The 19,930-nt window shown below is 48.4% G+C and overlaps 2 protein-coding genes across 2 annotated transcripts; one reads left to right on the plus strand and one right to left on the minus strand.

The window, feature by feature from the left end:
* Positions 1-179: 179 nt before the first annotated feature.
* LOC103536637 (derlin-2) lies at positions 180-5,726 on the plus strand. Its single transcript, XM_030460729.1, has 7 exons — positions 180-307; positions 450-515; positions 1,125-1,198; positions 1,691-1,784; positions 3,659-3,854; positions 4,212-4,302; positions 4,825-5,726. Exons 1-7 carry the CDS (start codon positions 215-217, stop codon positions 4,937-4,939), a joined length of 729 nt encoding a protein of 242 aa, XP_030316589.1. The 5' UTR covers positions 180-214; the 3' UTR covers positions 4,940-5,726.
* A 2,172-nt stretch (positions 5,727-7,898) lies between these two features.
* SMARCB1 (SWI/SNF related, matrix associated, actin dependent regulator of chromatin, subfamily b, member 1) lies at positions 7,899-19,910 on the minus strand. The gene is made up of 10 exons (XM_030460590.1): positions 19,658-19,910; positions 17,903-18,014; positions 17,243-17,272; positions 15,816-15,945; positions 14,824-14,961; positions 14,013-14,140; positions 13,303-13,469; positions 12,723-12,913; positions 9,195-9,326; positions 7,899-8,270 (listed from the first exon to the last, which is right to left on the minus strand). Exons 1-10 carry the CDS (start codon positions 19,748-19,750, stop codon positions 8,231-8,233), a joined length of 1,161 nt encoding a protein of 386 aa, XP_030316450.1. The 5' UTR covers positions 19,751-19,910; the 3' UTR covers positions 7,899-8,230.
* Between the last annotated feature and the right edge of the window lie 20 nt (positions 19,911-19,930).

Raw genomic sequence — 19,930 nt, forward strand, 5'->3', positions numbered from 1 at the left:
CGCCCCCCCGGTCCGTCACCTGCCGCGGCGGGGCCGCTCCGGGTTGGCGGCGGCGGGAGGCCGGGGGCATGAGGCGCGCTCCCATTGGTCACCTCTCGCCGTCTGTCGCGTCGGGATTGGCCGGGAGCGTTCCGCGGGGGCGTGGCGGCGGCGGCGTGGGCGGGGCGCGTTAAAGAGTGGGCGGCGGGGAGGTGCGCGGCGGCGGAGCAGCGCTATGGCCTACCAGGGGCTGGCCCAGGAGTACCTGGGCATGCCCGCTGTCACCCGTGCCTACACCACCGCCTGCGTCCTCACCACCGCCGCCGTGGTGAGCACCGGGACCCCGCGGGGCGGGAGGGGTTGGGGGGGCGGCTCCGAGGGAGGCGGTGGCGGGGGGTTGGGGGGCTGGGTGTTTGGGGGCGGTGAGTGCCGGCACGGGTGGCAGCCGCGGTCCCTGTCTCCTCTCGCAGCAGCTGGAGTTCATCACCCCCTTCCAGCTGTATTTCAACCCCGACCTCATCTTCAGGAAGTTCCAGGTGAGGCCTCGCCCGCGGCCCCTCCTGCCCCTTCCCGGCGGGGGGTGCGGCAGGCGGGGCCCCGGGTGTCCCGCTCCCCGCGGGGACGGGGAGGGCTGTGCCATCTCAAGGGGCTTCCCCACTGCTCCAGCCTTGTCTGGTTGGGGGGAGCTGGGTGGGCAACATGGTGTCCCCTCTTGTCACGGATGCCTGGATGGGGGTGACTTCTTCCAGCCTTTCCCTGCCACGCATCATCTTGGCATCTCCTCCTCTCCATCACTCCAAAGCTGTCTCTCCTCTGACACTGAAGTGCTTGGCCAGCTGGTGTCAGACTGGGTGGGGAGGGCTTGCAGAGAGGCATGAAGAGGGATTTGGTTTTGCTCTGGGTGCCTAATTGTGGCTGTTCATCCCTTCCCATGGAAAAATGGAGAAATCTTCTTTGCCACACCTGGAAAGTCAAGATGCTCTGACCTGGGCAATGGAGGGAAGTTCCATGGGCAGATGGGGCAGCTCTCCAGTGTCCTGGGGTAGATCTGAGTGGATGGGTTGGTGACTGGGCATCCCCAGGGGATGGGATCATGGGGAGAGATGTGTCTGTCCACCTCCTTTTCTTTCTCCTTTCTTTTTCAGATATGGAGGCTGATCACCAACTTCCTCTTTTTTGGGCCCTTGGGATTCAGTTTCTTTTTCAACATGATATTTCTGTATCCTTTGGTCCCAGTTAAGCCTTTTACTCCCTTTTTAGCTTAGGCACAATTCCCCCATCCATCTTCCTCTCCAGACTGACTTGTCTTGGCAGCAGTCTAGGGCTTATGGATTCTTCCTTTGGCTCTTTTGGTCTGAACTGAAGCCATTCCCTGACAGCTGTGGCCACCTCCAGCCCCTCCCCATCTCTGCTTGCTGCAGGGCAGCCCCTGCCAAAAGGCTGGAGAAGCTGGCAGTGCCCTGTGGCTGAATCTGGAGAGCAGTGCCCATTCCTGGGGTGAACTCTGGCAGGAACACAGCAGATGCCTCATTCTTTCCCTGGGGTCAAGTGGTAGGAGGTGAAGGTTGCACTGCTCTGGGACTTAGAAACCTGGATGGGATGAGATGTGATAAGAGAGCTCAGAGCTGTGTATCCCCTGTAATGTCATGCTGTGGGGTGGCCAGAAGTTAATTTCCTATACTGCAACCCCTCCCTTCTCTCCTGCCCTCAGGTACAGGTACTGCCGCATGCTGGAAGAAGGCTCCTTCCGTGGAAGGACAGCTGACTTTGTCTTCATGTTCCTCTTCGGAGGGTTTCTCATGACAGTATCCTTTGGAGTTGGTAGAGGTTCTTTCATAGAATCATAGAATTGGCTGGGTTGGAAGGGACCTCAGAGATCATCAAGTCCAACCCTTGATCCACTACTGCTGCAGTTCCCAGCCCATGGCACTCAGTGCCACATCCAGTCTCTTTTGAAATATCTCCAGACACGGAGAATCCACTACTTCCCTGGGCAGCCCATTACAATGCCTGATCACCCCCTCCGTAAAAAAATTCTTTCTAATATCCAACCTAAACCTCCCCTGGCACAACTTGAGACCCTGCCCTCTTGTCTTGCTGAGAGCTGCCTGGGAAAAGAGCCCAACCCCCTCCTGGCTCCAACCTCCTTTCAGGGAGTTGCAGAGAGTGATGAGGTCTCCCCTGAGCCTCCTCTTCTCCAGGCTGAACACCCCCAGCTCCCTCAGCCTCTCCTCATAGGATCTGTGCTCGAGTTCCTTCACCAGCCCAGTTGCCTCCTTTGGACCCGCTCCAGGACCTCGATCTCCTGCCTGAACTGAGGGGCCCAGAACTGGAGATGCTGTGGACAGAGTAGGGCTTCTCACCAGCTCTTTCTTGGTCTGTGTCCTGTGGCTCCTGAACCTCCTTGGTGCCACAGGAAGAGCTTTGTTGTACCCCACGCCTGCCAGGCTTGTGCCCTGCATCTTGGGAGAGCTCTGCTGAGCATGTGGGGGAAGGGCAACTTCTGGCTGTGTGACACAGCTTGTGCTCCTCATCATCTTGCCCACTGTTATCTCCTGGCCTGTGCCTTACCCAGGACACTTAGAGCAGAAACAGAATACAGGGGAAGATGCCAGGACTTGTGTTGGTGTCTGCAGAAGTGCTGATGCAGCTGGTGAGCAGATGGGCTGCCTGGACCCAGCAGAGGATGTGTGACAGTGTGCTCAGCCTGGAGGGCAGCCCCTGTGAGAAGCCATCCAGCTGGGGCAGGGACCCAGTGGCTGAGCTTGGGTGAGTGGAGCTGCGACGGGCATGGGGCTGGCTCAGAAAGCCAACCTGCAGCTGAAGGGAGCTGTAAGGACAGGCAGAGGGGTGTCTCCATACAGCACTCTGTCCTTGGAACCTGTCAGTGGCTGGAGATGCTGTCACACATCTTAAGAAGTTCTTTTATTGTAGGACAAAATAATCTGATGGGGAAATAATCTGATTCCCAAGCATAAAGGCATTTCTGAATGTCTTGCTGCTGTCTTCTGCCAATGGCTCAGAGCACTGCCCTCCCCACAGAGCTCTGTGTGAAGCTGTGTGCACTCTCATAGCTATGCACCATGCTCTGCTCTTTGGCCAGTCAGTGTCCAGCTGCCTGCAGTGGCCACATGCTTGGCTGTAGGTGGATTTAGTCCAAATGCAACAAGGGCAGGGAATTATTTTTTTTTGAGTCTGGCTGTCTCCTTGTGCCCTGGAGGACTGTGAAGTGGAAAACCCATTGCTGTGGAAAACTCACTGCTGACATTCTTCTATAGAAGGCAGATACTGGATGTGTGCTAGTTGTTAACAGGTGCCATGTGTTTCAGGGGCTTACAGCCAGAATGTGAAGGCCCTTCTGTGAAGATCACCTTTGATGGGTCACTTTGATGAGCTTCCTGGTCTGTGGTGGGGGTCAACAGCAGCTTAAAGGGTGAACAATCTGTATGGGTCTTGTTCTGGAGTGGCAAGGCAGGACATGTGGTCTGTGTGTGTGTGTTTGTGTGGCAGGGAGTCAGAACATCTCAGCCAGCCTAGAAAAGGTTTGGTGGCATGGGCCATGTCTTGGATGCTGTGATAAGCTGCCCATACTCTGGGTTTCTTAGTCATAAGGCACCCTGGGGTGCCTGGAGGTGGTGCACAGGGTGGGTGGGTTTTTCCTTGACTCGGTAGTTCCCAGCTATTTGGACTCTTTGCCAGCCTGTTTTTCCTGGGCCAGGCTTTCACCATCATGCTGGTGTACGTCTGGAGTCGCAGGAACCCCTACATCCGCATGAACTTCTTTGGGCTTCTTAACTTCCAGGCTCCCTTCTTGCCCTGGGTCCTGATGGGTTTCTCTCTGCTCTTGGGCAACTCCATCATCATTGACTTACTGGGTAAGTTGTAAAACTCGTGGGTGCTGGAAACAAAGGCATTTTGTAGCCACAGTGCTCTCAGTTCTCATAGATGCTGCTGGGGCACAGTGTGGTCTCTTGGTTTCATCTTCTCTGAGATGGTGGGTTTCCTGTGGCAGCTGGGTGGATGGCTTCATGCCTGGGCTCTTGCCTGTGACCTGCATTTTGCTGTGTCTTCCTCAGGGGCAGAACCTGGGCACAGCAAACAGCCTGGCCCTCTGGCATGGGTATGCAGCTGAGGGATTCTTGGAGCTTCATTCTACTTTAGCTCCCAGCAGCTCTGGTTCAGCTGGTAAAGGTGTCCCAGCTGGGCCTTACCTTGGTGACATCTCTCCCCAGGGATTGCAGTGGGTCACATCTATTACTTCTTGGAAGATGTTTTCCCCAACCAGCCTGGAGGAAAGAAGTTGCTGTTAACCCCTGGCTTTCTGTAAGTAAAGCCAATTCTTCCTGAGCTTTGCTGTGCTGCTTCCCAACCTGGGTCACTTTCAGGGCAGCCTGGGGGGTCCATAGGATGTGGCTGCATGCTGGTAGCACCTGAGCTTGACAGTTTATGCCTCTGCTGCAGAAAGCATGCTGCATGTTGTCTATGTATGTGCACAGGGTCCATAAAGCACTTTGCTGGTCCCCTTAGCTTTGCTGCTTTTAACTGGAGTGTTGTTACTGCTTGTGGACATGCTAGGTGCAGGCAGAATTTTTCTGGTGTATTTCTGTAGCTTAAGAAAGCAGAATATGTTCTGCTTCTTGCAGAGGATCAAAGCTGACCTAGAGATCAAGGAAGTGGGTACTGTCATAGTTAAATATTGAGCTGAGCAAAAGAACATCAGTGCTGGTGAAGTAGGTGGGTGGCTGTGGCACCCAGCCCAGCCCTGTGAAGGGATGGGGATTTCATTTGTCCTTGGCTTACTTCCCTAACCTGCCTTCTTGGTGGGATGGGCATGTCCCTTGCCAGGAAGATGGTATTTGACACACCTGAAGAGGATCCCAACTATAATCCTCTCCCTGAGGATCGTCCAGAAAACCAACCTAGAGTCCAAGACCAGAACCAGCAGCAGCATCCACAGTAACCCAGGAGACTTCTCCATGTGGCCAGATTCCTCTCTTCCACCTGGACTTATGCTGTGACCCAGAGATCCTACTGGAATAACACCAGTTGCCATTCCAACGTGTAATGTTTCACTGTTTGTATGGGTAACCATCTTCCCCTCCTACCAAGAGGTTTCACAGAGCTTTGCATATAAGAACTGATGAATGCTTGCAGAGGTGGTGTAGGCACAGGAAGCTGAGACAGCTCCTCGTTTACCCAGTGGGGAACAAGTAACAAATGTGTTAGACCAGTTACTCCTTTTCTTGCTGTTCATGACTTACTGTGTGCCAGGTCACTCTTGTTCTCTGTACAAAGACCAAATCTACCATGGTAGAATGCTGCTCAGCCTCTTAACTTCCTCTAAGTCCCCCAACTCCCCTTTCTTCCTCCCTTCCCCTTTTCTTGTTTTGTTTTGTTTTTCTTTTTCTTCTTTTTTTTGGGGTTATTGTTTCCAAAGAGTCTTTACATTAAAGTCTTTATTTTTCACTTGTGTGTCCATTTCTGCCTGGGGCAGAGGCAGCAGTACTCATCAAGACTTTGCTCAGGACTGCCAGGATTCTTGCTTGGACTTTTTTTGGTGGGCAAAGTTCAGACTTTCTGGAAGATGTCCTTCCCCTTTTCTGTCAGCAGGACTGCAGAGCATGAGAGGTTGGAGAGGAAGGGATGCCTGGGAAAGGACTGGGAACACATCTGAACTCTTGATCCAGGCAGTGACTGGAAGTAGCACTTGACACCAGTAATAAAGGCTGTCTGCACACTCAGTGTAATTCCACTCTTGCTGAATTTTTTAGTCCTGAAACTTAAACATTTGCATTTTAGGGGAAAATGAAACAAGCCTACTCCCTGCTGTGAGCAGCTGGACTAAGTGGATTTGGTCATTCTTGCAGTTCAGTTCACACCTGTGCTTCTACCAGACCTCGGAGCCTTTGGAGTAAGTGTGCAAACTGTATCTTAGGATAGCTCCTGTCTGCAGAGGCACCAAAGCTTGTGAGGGGAAATGTGAGTGACCAACACCCTACTAATGATGATGTAGAAGCCTTGTGGCAAAGGGAGATTGAACCACAGCTCCTCCACTCCTCTGTGGGCTTCTCATGGTATCACCCATTTTATAAAAAATCAGACTTCGTTTGAACAAGTTGCTCTGCTGTGCTTCTAGGATGAGGATAAAAGTCCTGTCCAGATGGTAAGATGTACAGATGTTCTAGAAGATGGTGGTAGTAAGGGCTGAGCAGCCTCAGACTCAGGTACTTGCTGTGTACTTTGCTCATGACCTAATAAGGTGCTTCAGTCTCTGGAAAGAGTTTGGTTTTAAGTCTGAAGTCTGCAGGTGTTCTGCTTTAAATTACCTCCAACATGTGACTTACAAATGCAAAATGATTAGAGGGCAGGAAAGCTGCTCCCTAATAGTCCTAATACATGGAGAAACATGACAGGTTCTCATCTTTCTGGAACTTGGCCCCCTGGACTTCCCTTCCTTGCCCCTGGCTCATTGGAGGGACAATTCCTACAGCCTTTCTGGGGCTTGAGAAGCAGAGGGCTGTACCTGTTAACCCTCCACAGAAGCTGCAGCCCTTGTGTGTCTGTGCCTTGGTATGAAAGTCTTAAGTAACCACAAGCTTCACAGCAATTAAAAAATGTCACCACAGATGCTTGTTTAAGGCTAGTTTTTTCATGCTTGTTTTGGTCACATCCCCTGAGGGGAGATGCTTGCAGGAGTACCTGATCATATGAATGAGGCTGAAATGTTCTCAGGAAGAGTTGGGAGGCTTTCTGTCTGACACACAGTATGTTCTCTGCATGGGAGGCAGCTAAGATGCAGCTAAACCTTGGCAGCTTTTGCCTGACATGCTGAAATAACCTTTCAGCCTCCCTAATAAGGAATAGTGGATAGAGCACCACCCTGGCACAGGAGCCAAGGGTAAGACTTTAATAGTATTAGTGCTAAATTGCAAGTTTGTCATTCCTGCAGACTAACATCTGGAAAAGGTTCCCTCCCACCCAGGAATCAGGACTGGTTCTGCTATTACTCAAGTCTAAACATGATTAATTAAGGCCAGAGAGTGTTTTTTGACTCTGCTAGCAGTGTGGGTGGATCAGCAAGGCTCATAAAACCTACTGGCTTTATCATAAAAGCCTGAATGTAACTGTCAGGTTGCCAGCAAAACCTGCCCTGCTTGCAACACTCATCAGTTCTGGCAATGAATGGTAGGAACTCTATCAAAGAGCTGGTGTGCCTCAACAGCAAGGTAGACTCTTAATTAGTTTTTAAGCAAGATGGATTTTTTTTTAATCTCACTTCAATGAACTGGGTGTTTTTAAACTCCCCAGGGAAAGACAGGTTGTTTGTAGGGCTGCAGAATCCTGACACTGCAGTGCTCAGGGTACTGAAGACACCCACTTTGCTTTGGGCACTGTAATTGGCAGCTACAAAAGCTGACAGTGACCACAGCAAAGCTGCTGGCTGCAGAGAAGCTGCAGTTCTCAGTGAGGGCAGGCTTCGGCTTTTGTACCAGCTCAGAGACTTTGTTGTTTTCCAGTCTTCACAGAAAAATAGGTTTGCCACACACCAGGTTGACATCTGACAGAAACTGATGGTAATTTGTGATGTCAGTTAAATTCTTCTACCCTGGTCAAGTAAGCCAGCTCAATACCTCCCTGAGTTCATTACATTCTGCACCAAGAGAGGTGACAGCTATTTAGAGGTGGCTGCTTCTTGTAGTTTTAAGTCTCATTCTCACTTTCCCCTGCAGCAAAAGGTTTTGAGGTGTTTCATCTGCTGAAGGAAAGCCTGCAGTATCCACTGTGCTTCAGGAAACCTGAACATGAGTGTTCAGTACTACACACACAAGTATTAATCTTAGGCCCTGGGACAACTCAGTCACCAGGACAGCACAAACCATGGTGAGATTCACTATTCACTCAAACTTGCTGAAGCCAGCTGTAGTATGTGTTCCTTTTTATTTAAAAAGTTTTACTAACAGTGCATGTTGCACCTATACAAAAGAATCTTTACACTGTTCACACACAGGTATGGAAGGGCTCCAACAGCTGCCACAGGTCTCAGCTCTATCACGTGCTAACACAGCACCCTTGCTATGTGGCACTGAGGTGGAGGGGGTGGGGGAAGAAGTCAGCAGTACTGGGAACTCTTGGCAAGTGGAATGTGTGCCCCCTTCAGGGACAGAAAGACCCCTGCCAATCCTAGATCCATTTGGGGAAAGAAGTAGGGATAAAGTCTGTGGGAAGAGCACCAGTGTCACAGCAGGAAGATTTACCAGGCTGGAGCAGTATTGGCCAAACGTCTCATGCGCCTAGGAGAGAAAGAAGAGGCACAGTAAGGGCTGTGTTACAGGCAGGTGAAGTCTTATTAAAACCAACACTTTTGGGGAGGCTTCTTTGTGCTGCTTTGTGAACTCTGTAGGCAAGTTTATTGATTTGCCTGGCCACATGGGAGTGCTCCTGTTGATAAGGCTACAAGACTATTTTCAGTAACAGCTTTTAAGGCACTTGTACTCATGAACTTGGACTGAACTGATCACTACTGAAAACCTGGCAGCCAGCCATAGCTGAGAAGCAAAATAATTACAAAACTCTTAATCAGCATTAAAAAAAACCCCACAAAACATCCTGGAAAGAGCTGGGTCAGCATATTTACTCTTCCCACAATGTATCCTTTGGAGAGATTTTAGCAGTTCATTCATATATACCAGGAGCAATTTCACCAAGTAGGAGAGAGTGCTCTCCACTGCTTGTCAAACGCTGCTCAGTGGGTCTCTCTGGTGGGCAGAGCTCCTCCTGGAATCACAACACTGCTCCCATGCTGGCAAACAGGTTGGCAGCAGCCAGGCTGGAGCCAAGAGCTTGCCCATTCCTACATCAAACAGGATTTTATCCTACAAAGGAAGCCTTGTGGCAGGATTCTAGGTACCATGACAGTGCATGAAACTCCAGTATTTTTTCTGAATGCCTTCCTATAGAAACAAATCCCCCTGCACAAGCAGAGAGCCCAGAGGTAAAAAAAAAAGGAAAGTTTGCTTCAAGCAGGAGATGGTTAAAGCAGAGATTGAAATATTTGTGGAGCAAGGTGATAACAGTTTAATATCCTGGAGCTAAAGGGATATGAGTTTCTGAAATGCTGCCAGTTGGCTCTCAGCAGAGAAAGACAACCATCAAAGCTTTTAACTTCTGTCTTAGAGACAGGCCAGAAGTAGAACCCTCTGAACGAGTGGCAGCACCTTGTATTTCTGTCCTGGTCTCTGATCTTCTTCTCCATCTCGGCATCTGTGAGGGTTTCCAGAAGGGGGCACCACTGGTCAGCGTCCCCCGTGTTGCGAATGGCAATTTCCACGGTCGGCAAAGGGTTCTCGCTGCATGGCAGGACAGAGGACAACAAAGCAAGGTCCATCAGTGGTCTCAGAGCACTCCTCTGGGTTGCCAGCCCAGATGAAAGACAAGGTCAACAGAGAATCATCTGCAGTCTTTCAGGATCAACCAGTCATTCTTAGCCCCACTTAATACAGCCCAGTTCCCAGAAGCACACCAGGGGCTGATCAGTCTCAGGAACCTGAAGCTTCTGGGAGATCAACTACAACCATCTCCCTTCACCACTGGAGAGGGCTTTGTCAAAGCACCCATGGCTGATGCAGTTCTCTCCCACAAAGGCTGTTACCTACCTGGCTGACAGGGTTCAAGCCCAATCAGCACCAGCCAAGTTTGCACCTAGAGCAGCAGCAGAGAGCAGGGACCATTAGCAGGAATCTTTGTCCAGTTTTGCCAATCTGAATTCTGCCTTCCTAGCTGTGGTTTGCTTAGCACACCTCTGACAGCTCTTCCTTGACAAAAGCCTGGCCTTCTGGGAGCCTGATGGTGGAGGAAGCCTTGGAAAGGGCAGTCTTTTAGGACCTGCTGTGGCTGCTCCCTGCACAAGCAGTGCAACACCAGGCTCTGTCCCAGATCACAAGACCTGCTCCTCAGATCTCTCTGCCCTGAATACCAGGTGTATTATCACATGCACAAAAATATTTACTGCTTCACAAGCCACTTTTCAGTAAAAATCAACAGGAACTGACCAGGAGCAGCTTCCCAAATATTGACAGTGCAGCCGGAAGCCCGGCATAAATACAGAGGAGCCTCAGAATGTAAATGTTTGCTTTGGATTCTAGGAAGTGGCTCAGCCTGGGCTGCACAAAGTGTGTGTGTGAGAGGAGCCCTCCAGCAGGTGTGCACACACATCCTGCTCCCTCCCCAGGGACATGCTTCCCTGCACAGGAATTCAGGGCTCATGGGCAGCCTGCTCCTTCCCCCAGGAAGGAACTCAGATGTAATCATCATGGGAACACACAACGTCTGCATCAAAGCTACTTATCTATAGTAACAGCTCTTCAAAGCAGTGCTACAATGAAAAATTCATCCAGGGCCCTTGGTATCTGATCCTGGGAGACACATCCTTCAGTCACATCTCCTTCCAGTCCTGCTGACATCCAGTAAGCAACACTCAAACCCAGGAATTTCCTCTCAGCCCCACACTGCCACACATTCCAGGCTAAATGCTAGATCCTAACTGGCTTTTTTTTTTTGTTTGATAACGTGGTCTCTACCTCATTTACTATGCTTAACACTGAGCACCCAGTAGAATTAACTGGGGCTTGGAAAGCCAGCCTTGTGCACAAGATTTAACTGCAAGACAACTCAGATACAATTCTATAGCTTAGAATCAGAGATAAACTGAAAAAATCCTCCCTCATCTCCTGGCCTCCAAGTAAGACAGCTCCCCCTCTGCTGTTATTTTTTTGATCAAGAGGATAAGCACCAGTTACCTGTCTGCTTCCAATCCTGCCCCTTCCACTGGGCTTTCAGGCTCTCCTTGTTTTGCACAGAGCAGGCCACCTGAAAGAACTGCCCTGGCTTTCATCAACTAAAAAGACAGTTTCACCTCTCCCTCAGATGATTAAGAGGCACATGACTTCTCAAAACCCCAGTCCCTTGAGATATTAAGGTTCTTTTGATACATCTAAAGCATACCCTTTCCTTACATCAGTGGAATAACTTTGGAGCAACCACCACTCCTGTGGTTTGGGAATTCAGGAACCAACCAACCACAGAACCCAAATATCATTAATCACTGTAAGGTTTCAGAAGTACTCCTTTGCTGGAATGAAAAGGAGAAAGGAGGGCATGTTTGTACTACAATACAAAACAAGATTTAAATGAGATGTTTTTTTCATTGAACATCTCATGTCTACATACTTTGTTCTGTTGGGGTTCCCTTCCTAGTTTTTGAGTCTCCCTTTGCAATATTTTGCAACAGCCAAAAAAAAGCCTGAAATCTACCTTTCTGAACTACCCCTGATAAGAAGCACTCTTTAGTAACCATGGCCAGATACACATTTAGAGAATTAGTGTGAAACTGGCATTAATCTAAGAAAACTTGGAAGCACTGACTAAAACCTTCCTTGCTTTGAATTACAAAGGCTGATAGGAAGCAAAAGGAGAAATTGACCTCCCTTGCAAGTGTTAACATACACACAGAGTCATCTCTTCACTCAGATATCTGCAGTATGTGGAGAAGCATCAGAAAGAGTGAGAAAATTTATTGTCCACACTGAAAGCCTGCCTCTGACCCACCAAGTGACAAGAGTTATGAGCAAATGTGAAAGTTGTCAAAGTAAATTAACTGGAAAGGTGAATTGTAAGTAGAAGTGAGGGCTTTCTGGCCAGCATGGCGTGAGCAGAGTTTCCTCTCTACTTCAAGGAGGATATGAAGAAGTAAGCTCAAACTGCTGGGAATGCTCAGGCAAAAAGGAGAAGGGACATCAGCGGGTTGGACACACAAAGCTAACAGCTTCAGAAACCTTTGGACAGAGGAAGAAGAAGGAGCAGAGCTCATGGCAGCAGCTGCCTCACAGCCTCCAGCTCCTCCACATTAACTACTCTCAGCCCTCTCCCAGAGGCAGGACAGGGCTGGGCATCTGTCCCCTTGCTGCCCAGGCAGGTCACCCACTTCCCTCAACTGACCTCTACAAAGCCCGTGTCAACACTACCATTCCTTTGCCTTTGCAGACACATCATTTGCTGAACTCAAACTTCCTCTACTGTTACCATGACCTGAGGTCAAAACCCCCCCAGCACACATGAAGGAAAACTTGCAGCCTGCAGACTCAGCACCCTGCTGGGGATAACATCAGTACAGTAACCCATCACAGAATGCTGCACAGCACAACTGGGAACAATTATTATTAGGAGACAAGTTACAAAGCTGACTAATCAAAGCTGACACTGCTGGATTCCAGCTGTGAGAAGGGCCTATGATCAAGTCAACTTTAACATCAGCCAGGGGAGAGCATGGCAGTTTTAATCAGTCTTAGTTCAAAACACCAAAGCTCGTGACAGTGGATGGCCCACTGGCAAAGCCAAAAGAACAGACATTTATCTGGGGCTCATCATCAGCACACATCAGAAGAGGGAGACACAAGGTATTCAGGCACTGTTAGCTACAACAGCCTTTCATTCTGCAGTGAAAAGCTGGTATTTCATTAATATTTGGTCCTGGAATGGATGACACCTGAGAGGAAAAGGTACTTGAGCACAAACACAAAGAAGTGTAAGGAGGGCAGAACGGGTGCAAGCCATAAGGATAAATTTCAAATTAAACTTTCTGCATCAAGTCAGCAGTTATAAGGTTCATTGATGTGAATGTCCACAAACACACACACACACACACACACACACACACACTCCCTGCTAGGAAGATGACAGTTCTGTACCTGAAGGCATATGTCTTCTGATGCCAGCTCAGCTGTCCCCGGATGCTGTAGGCAATAGTAGTAACAAATTCCCCACCCAGGCCAAGCTCTGAGCACAACTTCAAGGCAAACTTCTCTGGTGAATTCTCCTTCTCTGACATGTCCCATTCAAACTGGTCTACAAGGGAGATGTTCCCTACGTGGATGTTTAGCTGGAGACAGGAGAAGAAACAGGTCATTTGTAATTTAACTGAGGAGGAAGAGGCTGGAGGAGAGAAGCAGAGTGGTTCATTTCATCTGCAGAGCTTTTAAACTCTTAATTCCAGTCATGAAGATGACTCTGCTTTGCTCACCAAGGTTCAGTTCTTCCAACAGGACTTGACAATTTTATCATGTGAAGAGCTGGCACATGGTTAGTAATCTTCTACCTTGGTTGTGTTTGCAGTACAAAGGACAAAATGAAGACTGAATGCAGGACTGGAATTAAGAGCTCCTTCACTCTGAGAAAGCCTTTGTACACTTTCCCTGCCCCCTCCCCCGCTAAGTATAACCAGAGAAACCCAAATGGCTCCACTCTTGTTCTGCTGCCTTCCAGTATTACCTTAATGATAACTCGTTGGTCTGACTGGTCCTCTAGGATACTGTCAGTGGGATATGACTCAATCTGTTGCCGGATGGCAGAGGCAATAGCAGGGACAAAAGTGAGAGGATTCAAATCCAGGTCATCACAAAGAATCTCAGAGAACATTTCTGGGGTCATTAGCTTTTCTGATACAGAACAAGAATGAAGAGACACGGTTAATTGTCTTAGAAATCAATGTCTGTCACTTACAGAATACATAAAATTAATCCCACAGTGTGTCACAGAGAATCCCAAAGACATCACCTTTTACTTTTAAAAGAGTGGGTTTGTAAGGATGTGCACAACAACTCAGGGACTTACAGCCTTCTTTCCTTGCTCTATGAAGACAATGCAGCTATGGTCTGACAGTACACACACATAAAAGAGCCACACACATCAACTGTTCTGTACTTAAGGTACCTCAGCTAACAGAATAGCCTCAGACCACTGAGCTGAAGCATTGAGTCAGGAGAACAGGCCAGTTAAACTCTTCAGATCACACATGTCCAGGAACGACTGCAGCCCATGGAAGTGGCAAAGCATTTGCTAAGAAACATGAGAGCTGAACAGGGCCAAAAACTGGGACAGCTCTAAAGCTGTGTGTACAGGACAGGGACATGCACACTCATGCTTGTTCTCTTCTGGTATTTAGTGATGGATGCACTGTCTCCAGCCTCCTTCCCACATACCATTCATGTTCCACGTAAAGGCATCTCTGAGTTTCTGCCCATCAATTTCCATATCAAGCCTGATTGGAACCAGAACCTCCGGCTGGGATGCATTCTCATGGATCACTGCTGGGTCATGGTCATCAAAGCTAATACAAAGAGCAACAACATGGTATATGCAACTAGCACAACACATCTGGCATCCATAGAGGGAAAGCAATGCTTACTGGGAGCAATCCCCACACTCCAACTCCCCATTTTGCCTTTAAACAGACTCCTCAATGCCAGCTCACAGGGCTATGGCAACCAATACCAGTTTATCACCTTTACTGCATCTATCATGATACATCCTTGCAAATAAAACAAGGAAGCTTTGCAGGATTACATTTTATCTTGGTTTCCTCAACTTTTATAATGGAAAATAAAAGTTAGTCCTGAGCCACAGCATCATTTGTCATTGAATAAATTAGATCAAAAGTCCTGGAATGTGTTAGTGAAAGGCAGACTGTCCTTTACAGAGGTCTGCAGGCTCCTCAAGTGACAGCTGCTGAGCAAATCACAAAGTAGAAGGAACCCATTAGGAAAAGAACAAACCCTTTTCCTGACAAATGAAAGCTTCCTGAGCCATGGCTCTGTAAGGACCTGTAAGCATGGCTCTGTAAGCCTCAAGACATACAGTTTAATTAAGAATCTCCAAAGTCCTCTAAAGGACCATCTGTAGGTCTTCTGTCAGAGATGAATCACATCACATTAACACATCAGCACTACCCTGGCAGTGCACCATGCTGGTAACTGTTTCTTTCCCCTTTTTGGAAGCAGGAAGCTGTCTTACCAGAGAGGGAATGTCCTCTTCTTATCCCTGCCCATGCGATTTCTGTTAATGGTTGTTGAGCATGGCACTGCATCCAGGTGATGAGAGCTGTTGGGCAGGGTTGGTACCCACTGGTTGTTCCTCTTTGCCTTCTGTTCTCTGAAAAAGGAGACTGTATGTTAAACTGCAGGCCCTGAGCACCACTGCTGCTACTTAGGGAATGGTAGAATTTTAAGTCTTATAATGAGGTCCTGCTATTTTATTTTGGAACCCTCAATGATACAGTTCCACTGAGCCCCTGGGAAGCCCTGTGGAAGCTCACAGTTATTCAACAGGTATGAATCACAGAGTCATAGAATTGGCTGGGTTGGAAGGGACCTCAGAGATCATCAAGTCCAACCCTTGATCCACTCCCGCTGCAGTTCCCAGCCCATGGCACTGAGTGCCACATCCAGTCTCTTTTGAAATATCTGCAGACACAGAGAATCCACTACTTCCCTGGGCAGCCCATTCCAATGTCTGATCACCCCCTCCGTAAAGAAATTCTTTCTAATGTCCAACCTAAACCTCCCCTGGCACAACTTGAGACCGTGCCCTCTTGTCTTGCTGAGAAATGAATAGAGATGCACCATTATAAATATAAGGTTCATACTTGGATTTTCTGTCTATACATCATAAAAGGACTGCAGATAAAGGCACCATCTTCAGAAGAAGGCAGTACGTGCAGGGAGTGTGTTCTGCAAACCATCTGTTACAGCTGGAATGCAATCATTGCACAAAGAGCTGGATCATCAAACAGTTCTGTTTCCTTTCCTGTTGCATGTGGGCAGTAAACCAATCTTTACTTTCTGGAGATCTTCATTTGCTCATCGCTACAAAATACTGTTAAGTACAGTCTGGCAAGGACCCCCTGCACCATGCCCTGGGTTTAGGCAACATCTTGTGCTTCCTGCCCAAGCTGACACCTCCCAGGCAGCTCTGCTCTGGTCTTGGCCCTCACCGCTACTGGTTACCTGAGGTAGGTGGGAGGTTCTGTGCTGATAGACACAGCTTTATACTTCTCATCGTTTCCATCCAAGATCTCTTCCACTTCAGAGGCCTTCAACAGCGTCACGCTAGTGGCTAATGTTGTATAACCGTGATCTATGGCCAGGAAAGATGTCACCAATTAACACAGACAGGTTCTACATAGCAATGGATCATAAACAGGCTGCATAGTGACAACCACCTCCCCCCCCATGCTGCAGGAGGGGCTAGAACAGGTTACCCAGTGGTACAAATCAGTGCCCTTAAAGTCCTTGGGGATTCATTTATCTTCTCGTAGACATTTAATTTTTGAGAAAGGTTTTGTCATGTCATTTTGTACACATGGGATAAACGAGGCTGACAAACTTTCCACAGTCATGTATGAGTTGCCAGAAGCCTCCCCTTTCCCTCCCACACCAGAATACTCTGCTGCTGGGTTGATTACTTGCACTGGAGTGGCCAGAAACTCAGCCACGGTGCCTGGCACCAAAGAAATACAATCAGTTTTTAACATCCATCTAAACAGCAGGAATAAATGTGACTTTCTTGGGAGCAGGAGTGGAATGTCTAAGTTAATACATGACTATCCCCACCACAAAGCCCAGAGAAGAAATGTAATTCTAGAGACAAAAGCACCTTGGAGTGGCTGCACAGCAATGGAGCCAAGATTTGCAAAATGCATCAATACCTCTTTCCTTTGCATAGTTGCCCTGTTCATACTGCATTAAATACATTTTTCATTTGGACCAAGAGCCATGATACAGGGAATGTTAGAATTACATGAACTTCCCTAAAGTATTACAACTGGATGAACCTCGTTCCTCCAGGGTGCAATTTATTTATAGACTGATCATTTCTCTTATGAAATTTACCTAAGATGGAAGTGAAGGCTACAAAACTTTTCAGAAAAAAGTTCTTAATCCTCATAAGAGTTATATAAATTCTAAAGCTAACATGCTTTTACTTAGGGAGAGGAAGAGAAAAACATTTTTTTCCTACCCTGAGTTGCCCTTTAGAATCACATGGTTTATCTCTGCACACCTACATCTGCCAAAATGACAGAAAATCTCTTCCAAGGCCTTCTTGGGAAGAAAAGGCCAGAAAACAATAAATCCTCAGTGGACTTAGAGGTTGGAAATAGAGAGGCAATGGTCAACAAAAAAGTTGACAAGACTGGGGAAAGAAATTTTGGGACAGCTCTTGCTGAATTATAGAGAGTGTTTGCATTTGAGAGTCCTGCTAAGATTCTGAGAAAAAAGAGTGAAGCATGTGATCAGGATGCACAATTAGGGCGACCACAGAGAGAGATCAGAGGAAGAAGATTAGACATTAATATATATTGTAATAGCACCAAGGGTCACAGTGGAGATTCTTCCTCTAGCACAGCTAAGAAAAACAGGCAGATAAGACTTACATCTTCTGGGACTGTGAGACCTCTGATTTTCTGTTGGCAGAAAACAAGAAAGGAAATAAAAGATCAGCAGGATACTTGGAGGAAGGAGACATTAGGGAGACATTTCTTTGTATTATGCTTTAGTCAGAGGAATGTACAACTAATCAAATCACTAAGAAAATTAACTGCTTGTTATTAGTCTCCCACCAAAAATAATACTGTAGCAATCACACCAAACACACCACAAGAAATCCTGGGAGCCAAACATTCCAGCCCTGCAAAAAACAAAGTTAAGCAAAGATGCACATTTTCCATGGGGCAGCCTTGTGACATTCCTGCCTATTTGACAAAAGAGACAAAAATGCCCCTCTGTCTTTAAAAGTCTCTTCTGGAATAAGATATTGATTCTGAGATGTGGCTTTTGCTCTGTGATGAACACAGCCAACGCCAGGAAAGCCACGATGGATGTTTTAATTTTAGAACATTTTTGATCAGTTGACATTTGTTGCCAGCCTGAACCAGGAGCTACCAGTGCCACCACTGCCAAGTGCTCCAGCACTGGAGCAATCTAACACGATTCACGCAGCCTGAGAGGCACAACAGCTTCTGAATCACCAGAGACAGTTTTCAAAGACAACATTTCAGATGAACATTACTGGGAACGTTTCCTTATCCTCTCACCATGTGAGGAGGCCACTATCTTCTTCCTTTCTTCCACCGTGGCGAGTCGCCTCCAGAGTGAGGGATACCTCTTGTACAGGGAGCCCCGGAACATACGCAGGTAGTTCCCCACCTACAAGAAGAAAAGTGGAGACGTGGCTTGGTGTTCCAGTATGGCCTGGTATTCCATGAAAGAGGATTTTTTAGCAGAAGCTGAAATATGTTCAGGTCTTTGTAATGACAAGAGGAACCTACTGAGGTGATTTTTTGTTTGTTGTTGATTGCATTGGGCTTGGCATCATATAGGACTGCATATAGGTTTTGCAGCACTTATTTTACTAGTCCAATATGAAAAAGCTCTCACCTGCTGACAATAATCCATTTAATAGGAAGAAACTCCATTCACTTTCATGTAATTTTGAACAACCAAACCTTTCTTTACTTCAGTTTCTGTTTCAATGTACAATGCTCAGTAGGAATTAAAGCAACTGTCTGAGAGCTGGGTATCTGGTTTATCACTTTTACTTTGAGCCTCTGTGCCATCTTTTAATTGTTTGAATACAGCAATTCTGTACAGAGATCTGCATTTTGTATTAAATCCTTTGAAAGTGTAAAATGTGATTGCTGCCAATCATCCTCTTTCAAATGATTCTGTGAAATTAACTTACCATCTGTAAAGCAGTTCTGTTCTTCCTGGCACAAGACCCTCACCTGTTGCTGAAGGCTACAGCAGGATTTGCTGAACAACAGAACTATTTCTAGGCTCTGAAATCAAATTTTTAGACTGGCAGAATGCTGGCAGACTGCCACACAAGAACTTTTTTATTCCCTGTTTGTCAAGATTCTTTTTGATCTTAAAATCTATTTTCAGGTAATTTTTAATTGTATCTGTTGCTCCAATCTGCTCATTAACCAACAGAAATTAATGGTCCATAAAAAAAGGCAACCCCTTTCCCTCTAGCATGTGTCTGGTTCAGCAGTCCCACAGATCTGCTGTAACTGCAGTTACAGTTCTTCTTTCAACCTTTACATTCCACACAGGAGAGCCAGGGGGCTTCAGTCCCTGCTCAGCCCACGCAGCTGGCACATTAACTTCTCCAACCTCTTTTCTGCATCAAGGGGGGGGCTAAAACATTTATTCCTATTCGGAACCGTGACCACTTCCCTGGTGATGAAGCAGCAGCATCTCTTGCTCCTCTTGCAGCTCTGGTGGGAGGCAGGGGAGCCTCTCCACATGAGGATTACGGAGCCAGCACTGACTCCGGGGCCCGGCTTAAGTTTGTACCAGGCTGGAGCAGCTCTGCTGCTGAGTCCGGTGGGGTTACTGAGCAGAATGGCCTAGGGGTGGGCTTAACTAACTCACGGTATATGAAATAATCCAAAATTCTGAACAAGCGTGCTACAAAAATACAAAAATTCGAGCAGGGCCTCGAATGGGGGCCTCAGGCTGTGAGCAGCACAGATCCGCTCCCCACATCCACGGACTCCAAGAGCCAACGTTACCGGGACCGCTGGTCCCAGCAGAGCCCACCTCCCCGGGGCAGAGCGCAGCCCGGGCCGCTGCCCCCAGCGTGGGGCCGAGGGTAGCGCTGACATCGCGGGCAGAAGGAGAGGGCCCGCAGGGGCTGGAAGCCCGCTGACCCCTCCCGCGATGTCAGGGCTCCCCTCAGCCCCTTCCCCGCCCAGCGCTCACCCCCCCGGTAACTCCTCCAGCCCAGGCCGGGGCCCGGCTGCCCCTGCAGCCTCCCCCGGGCCCGGCTCCCGCCCGGGCCGCACCTCGGAGCCGATCATGTAGAACTCTCCGTCCTCCTCCAGCTGGAACTTGACGGGCTTCTGCCCGAAGGTCTTACTCAGAGCCATCATCATCATCGCGGCAGCAGGAGGAGAGAGGCGGCGGGGGCAGCGCCCGGCGTCCTGAGGGGGATCCCGGGGAGCCGGCGGCGAGGGGAGCGACAACGGGCGGCTCCGCGGCCTACTCCAGCCGCCGCTCAGCGCATGCGCAGCCCGCCCCGCTGAGGGAGGGCCCCGGGGGGACGGAGAGACGGAGAG

Source organism: Calypte anna, chromosome 15, assembly GCF_003957555.1.
Source record: "Calypte anna isolate BGI_N300 chromosome 15, bCalAnn1_v1.p, whole genome shotgun sequence".
In the NCBI taxonomy this organism is placed as follows: Eukaryota; Metazoa; Chordata; class Aves; order Apodiformes; family Trochilidae; genus Calypte; species Calypte anna.

Bases quoted from the DNA above. Each gene is read 5' to 3' on its own strand.
- LOC103536637 (XM_030460729.1), top strand. From the start codon at position 215: ATGGCCTACCAGGGGCTGGCCCAGGAGTACCTGGGCATGCCCGCTGTC. The intron at 1,199-1,690 runs GTATCCTTTGGT...TCCTGCCCTCAG, and splicing joins TTTTTCAACATGATATTTCT to GTACAGGTACTGCCGCATGC. The intron at 4,303-4,824 runs GTAAGTAAAGCC...GTCCCTTGCCAG, and splicing joins CTGTTAACCCCTGGCTTTCT to GAAGATGGTATTTGACACAC.
- SMARCB1 (XM_030460590.1), bottom strand. From the start codon at position 19,750: ATGATGATGATGGCTCTGAGTAAGACCTTCGGGCAGAAGCCCGTCAAG. The intron at 18,015-19,657 runs GTGCGGCCCGGG...TTCTTCTTGTAG, and splicing joins TCTACATGATCGGCTCCGAG to GTGGGGAACTACCTGCGTAT. The intron at 13,470-14,012 runs GTATGTGGGAAG...GTTCTGTATCAG, and splicing joins CTTTACGTGGAACATGAATG to AAAAGCTAATGACCCCAGAA.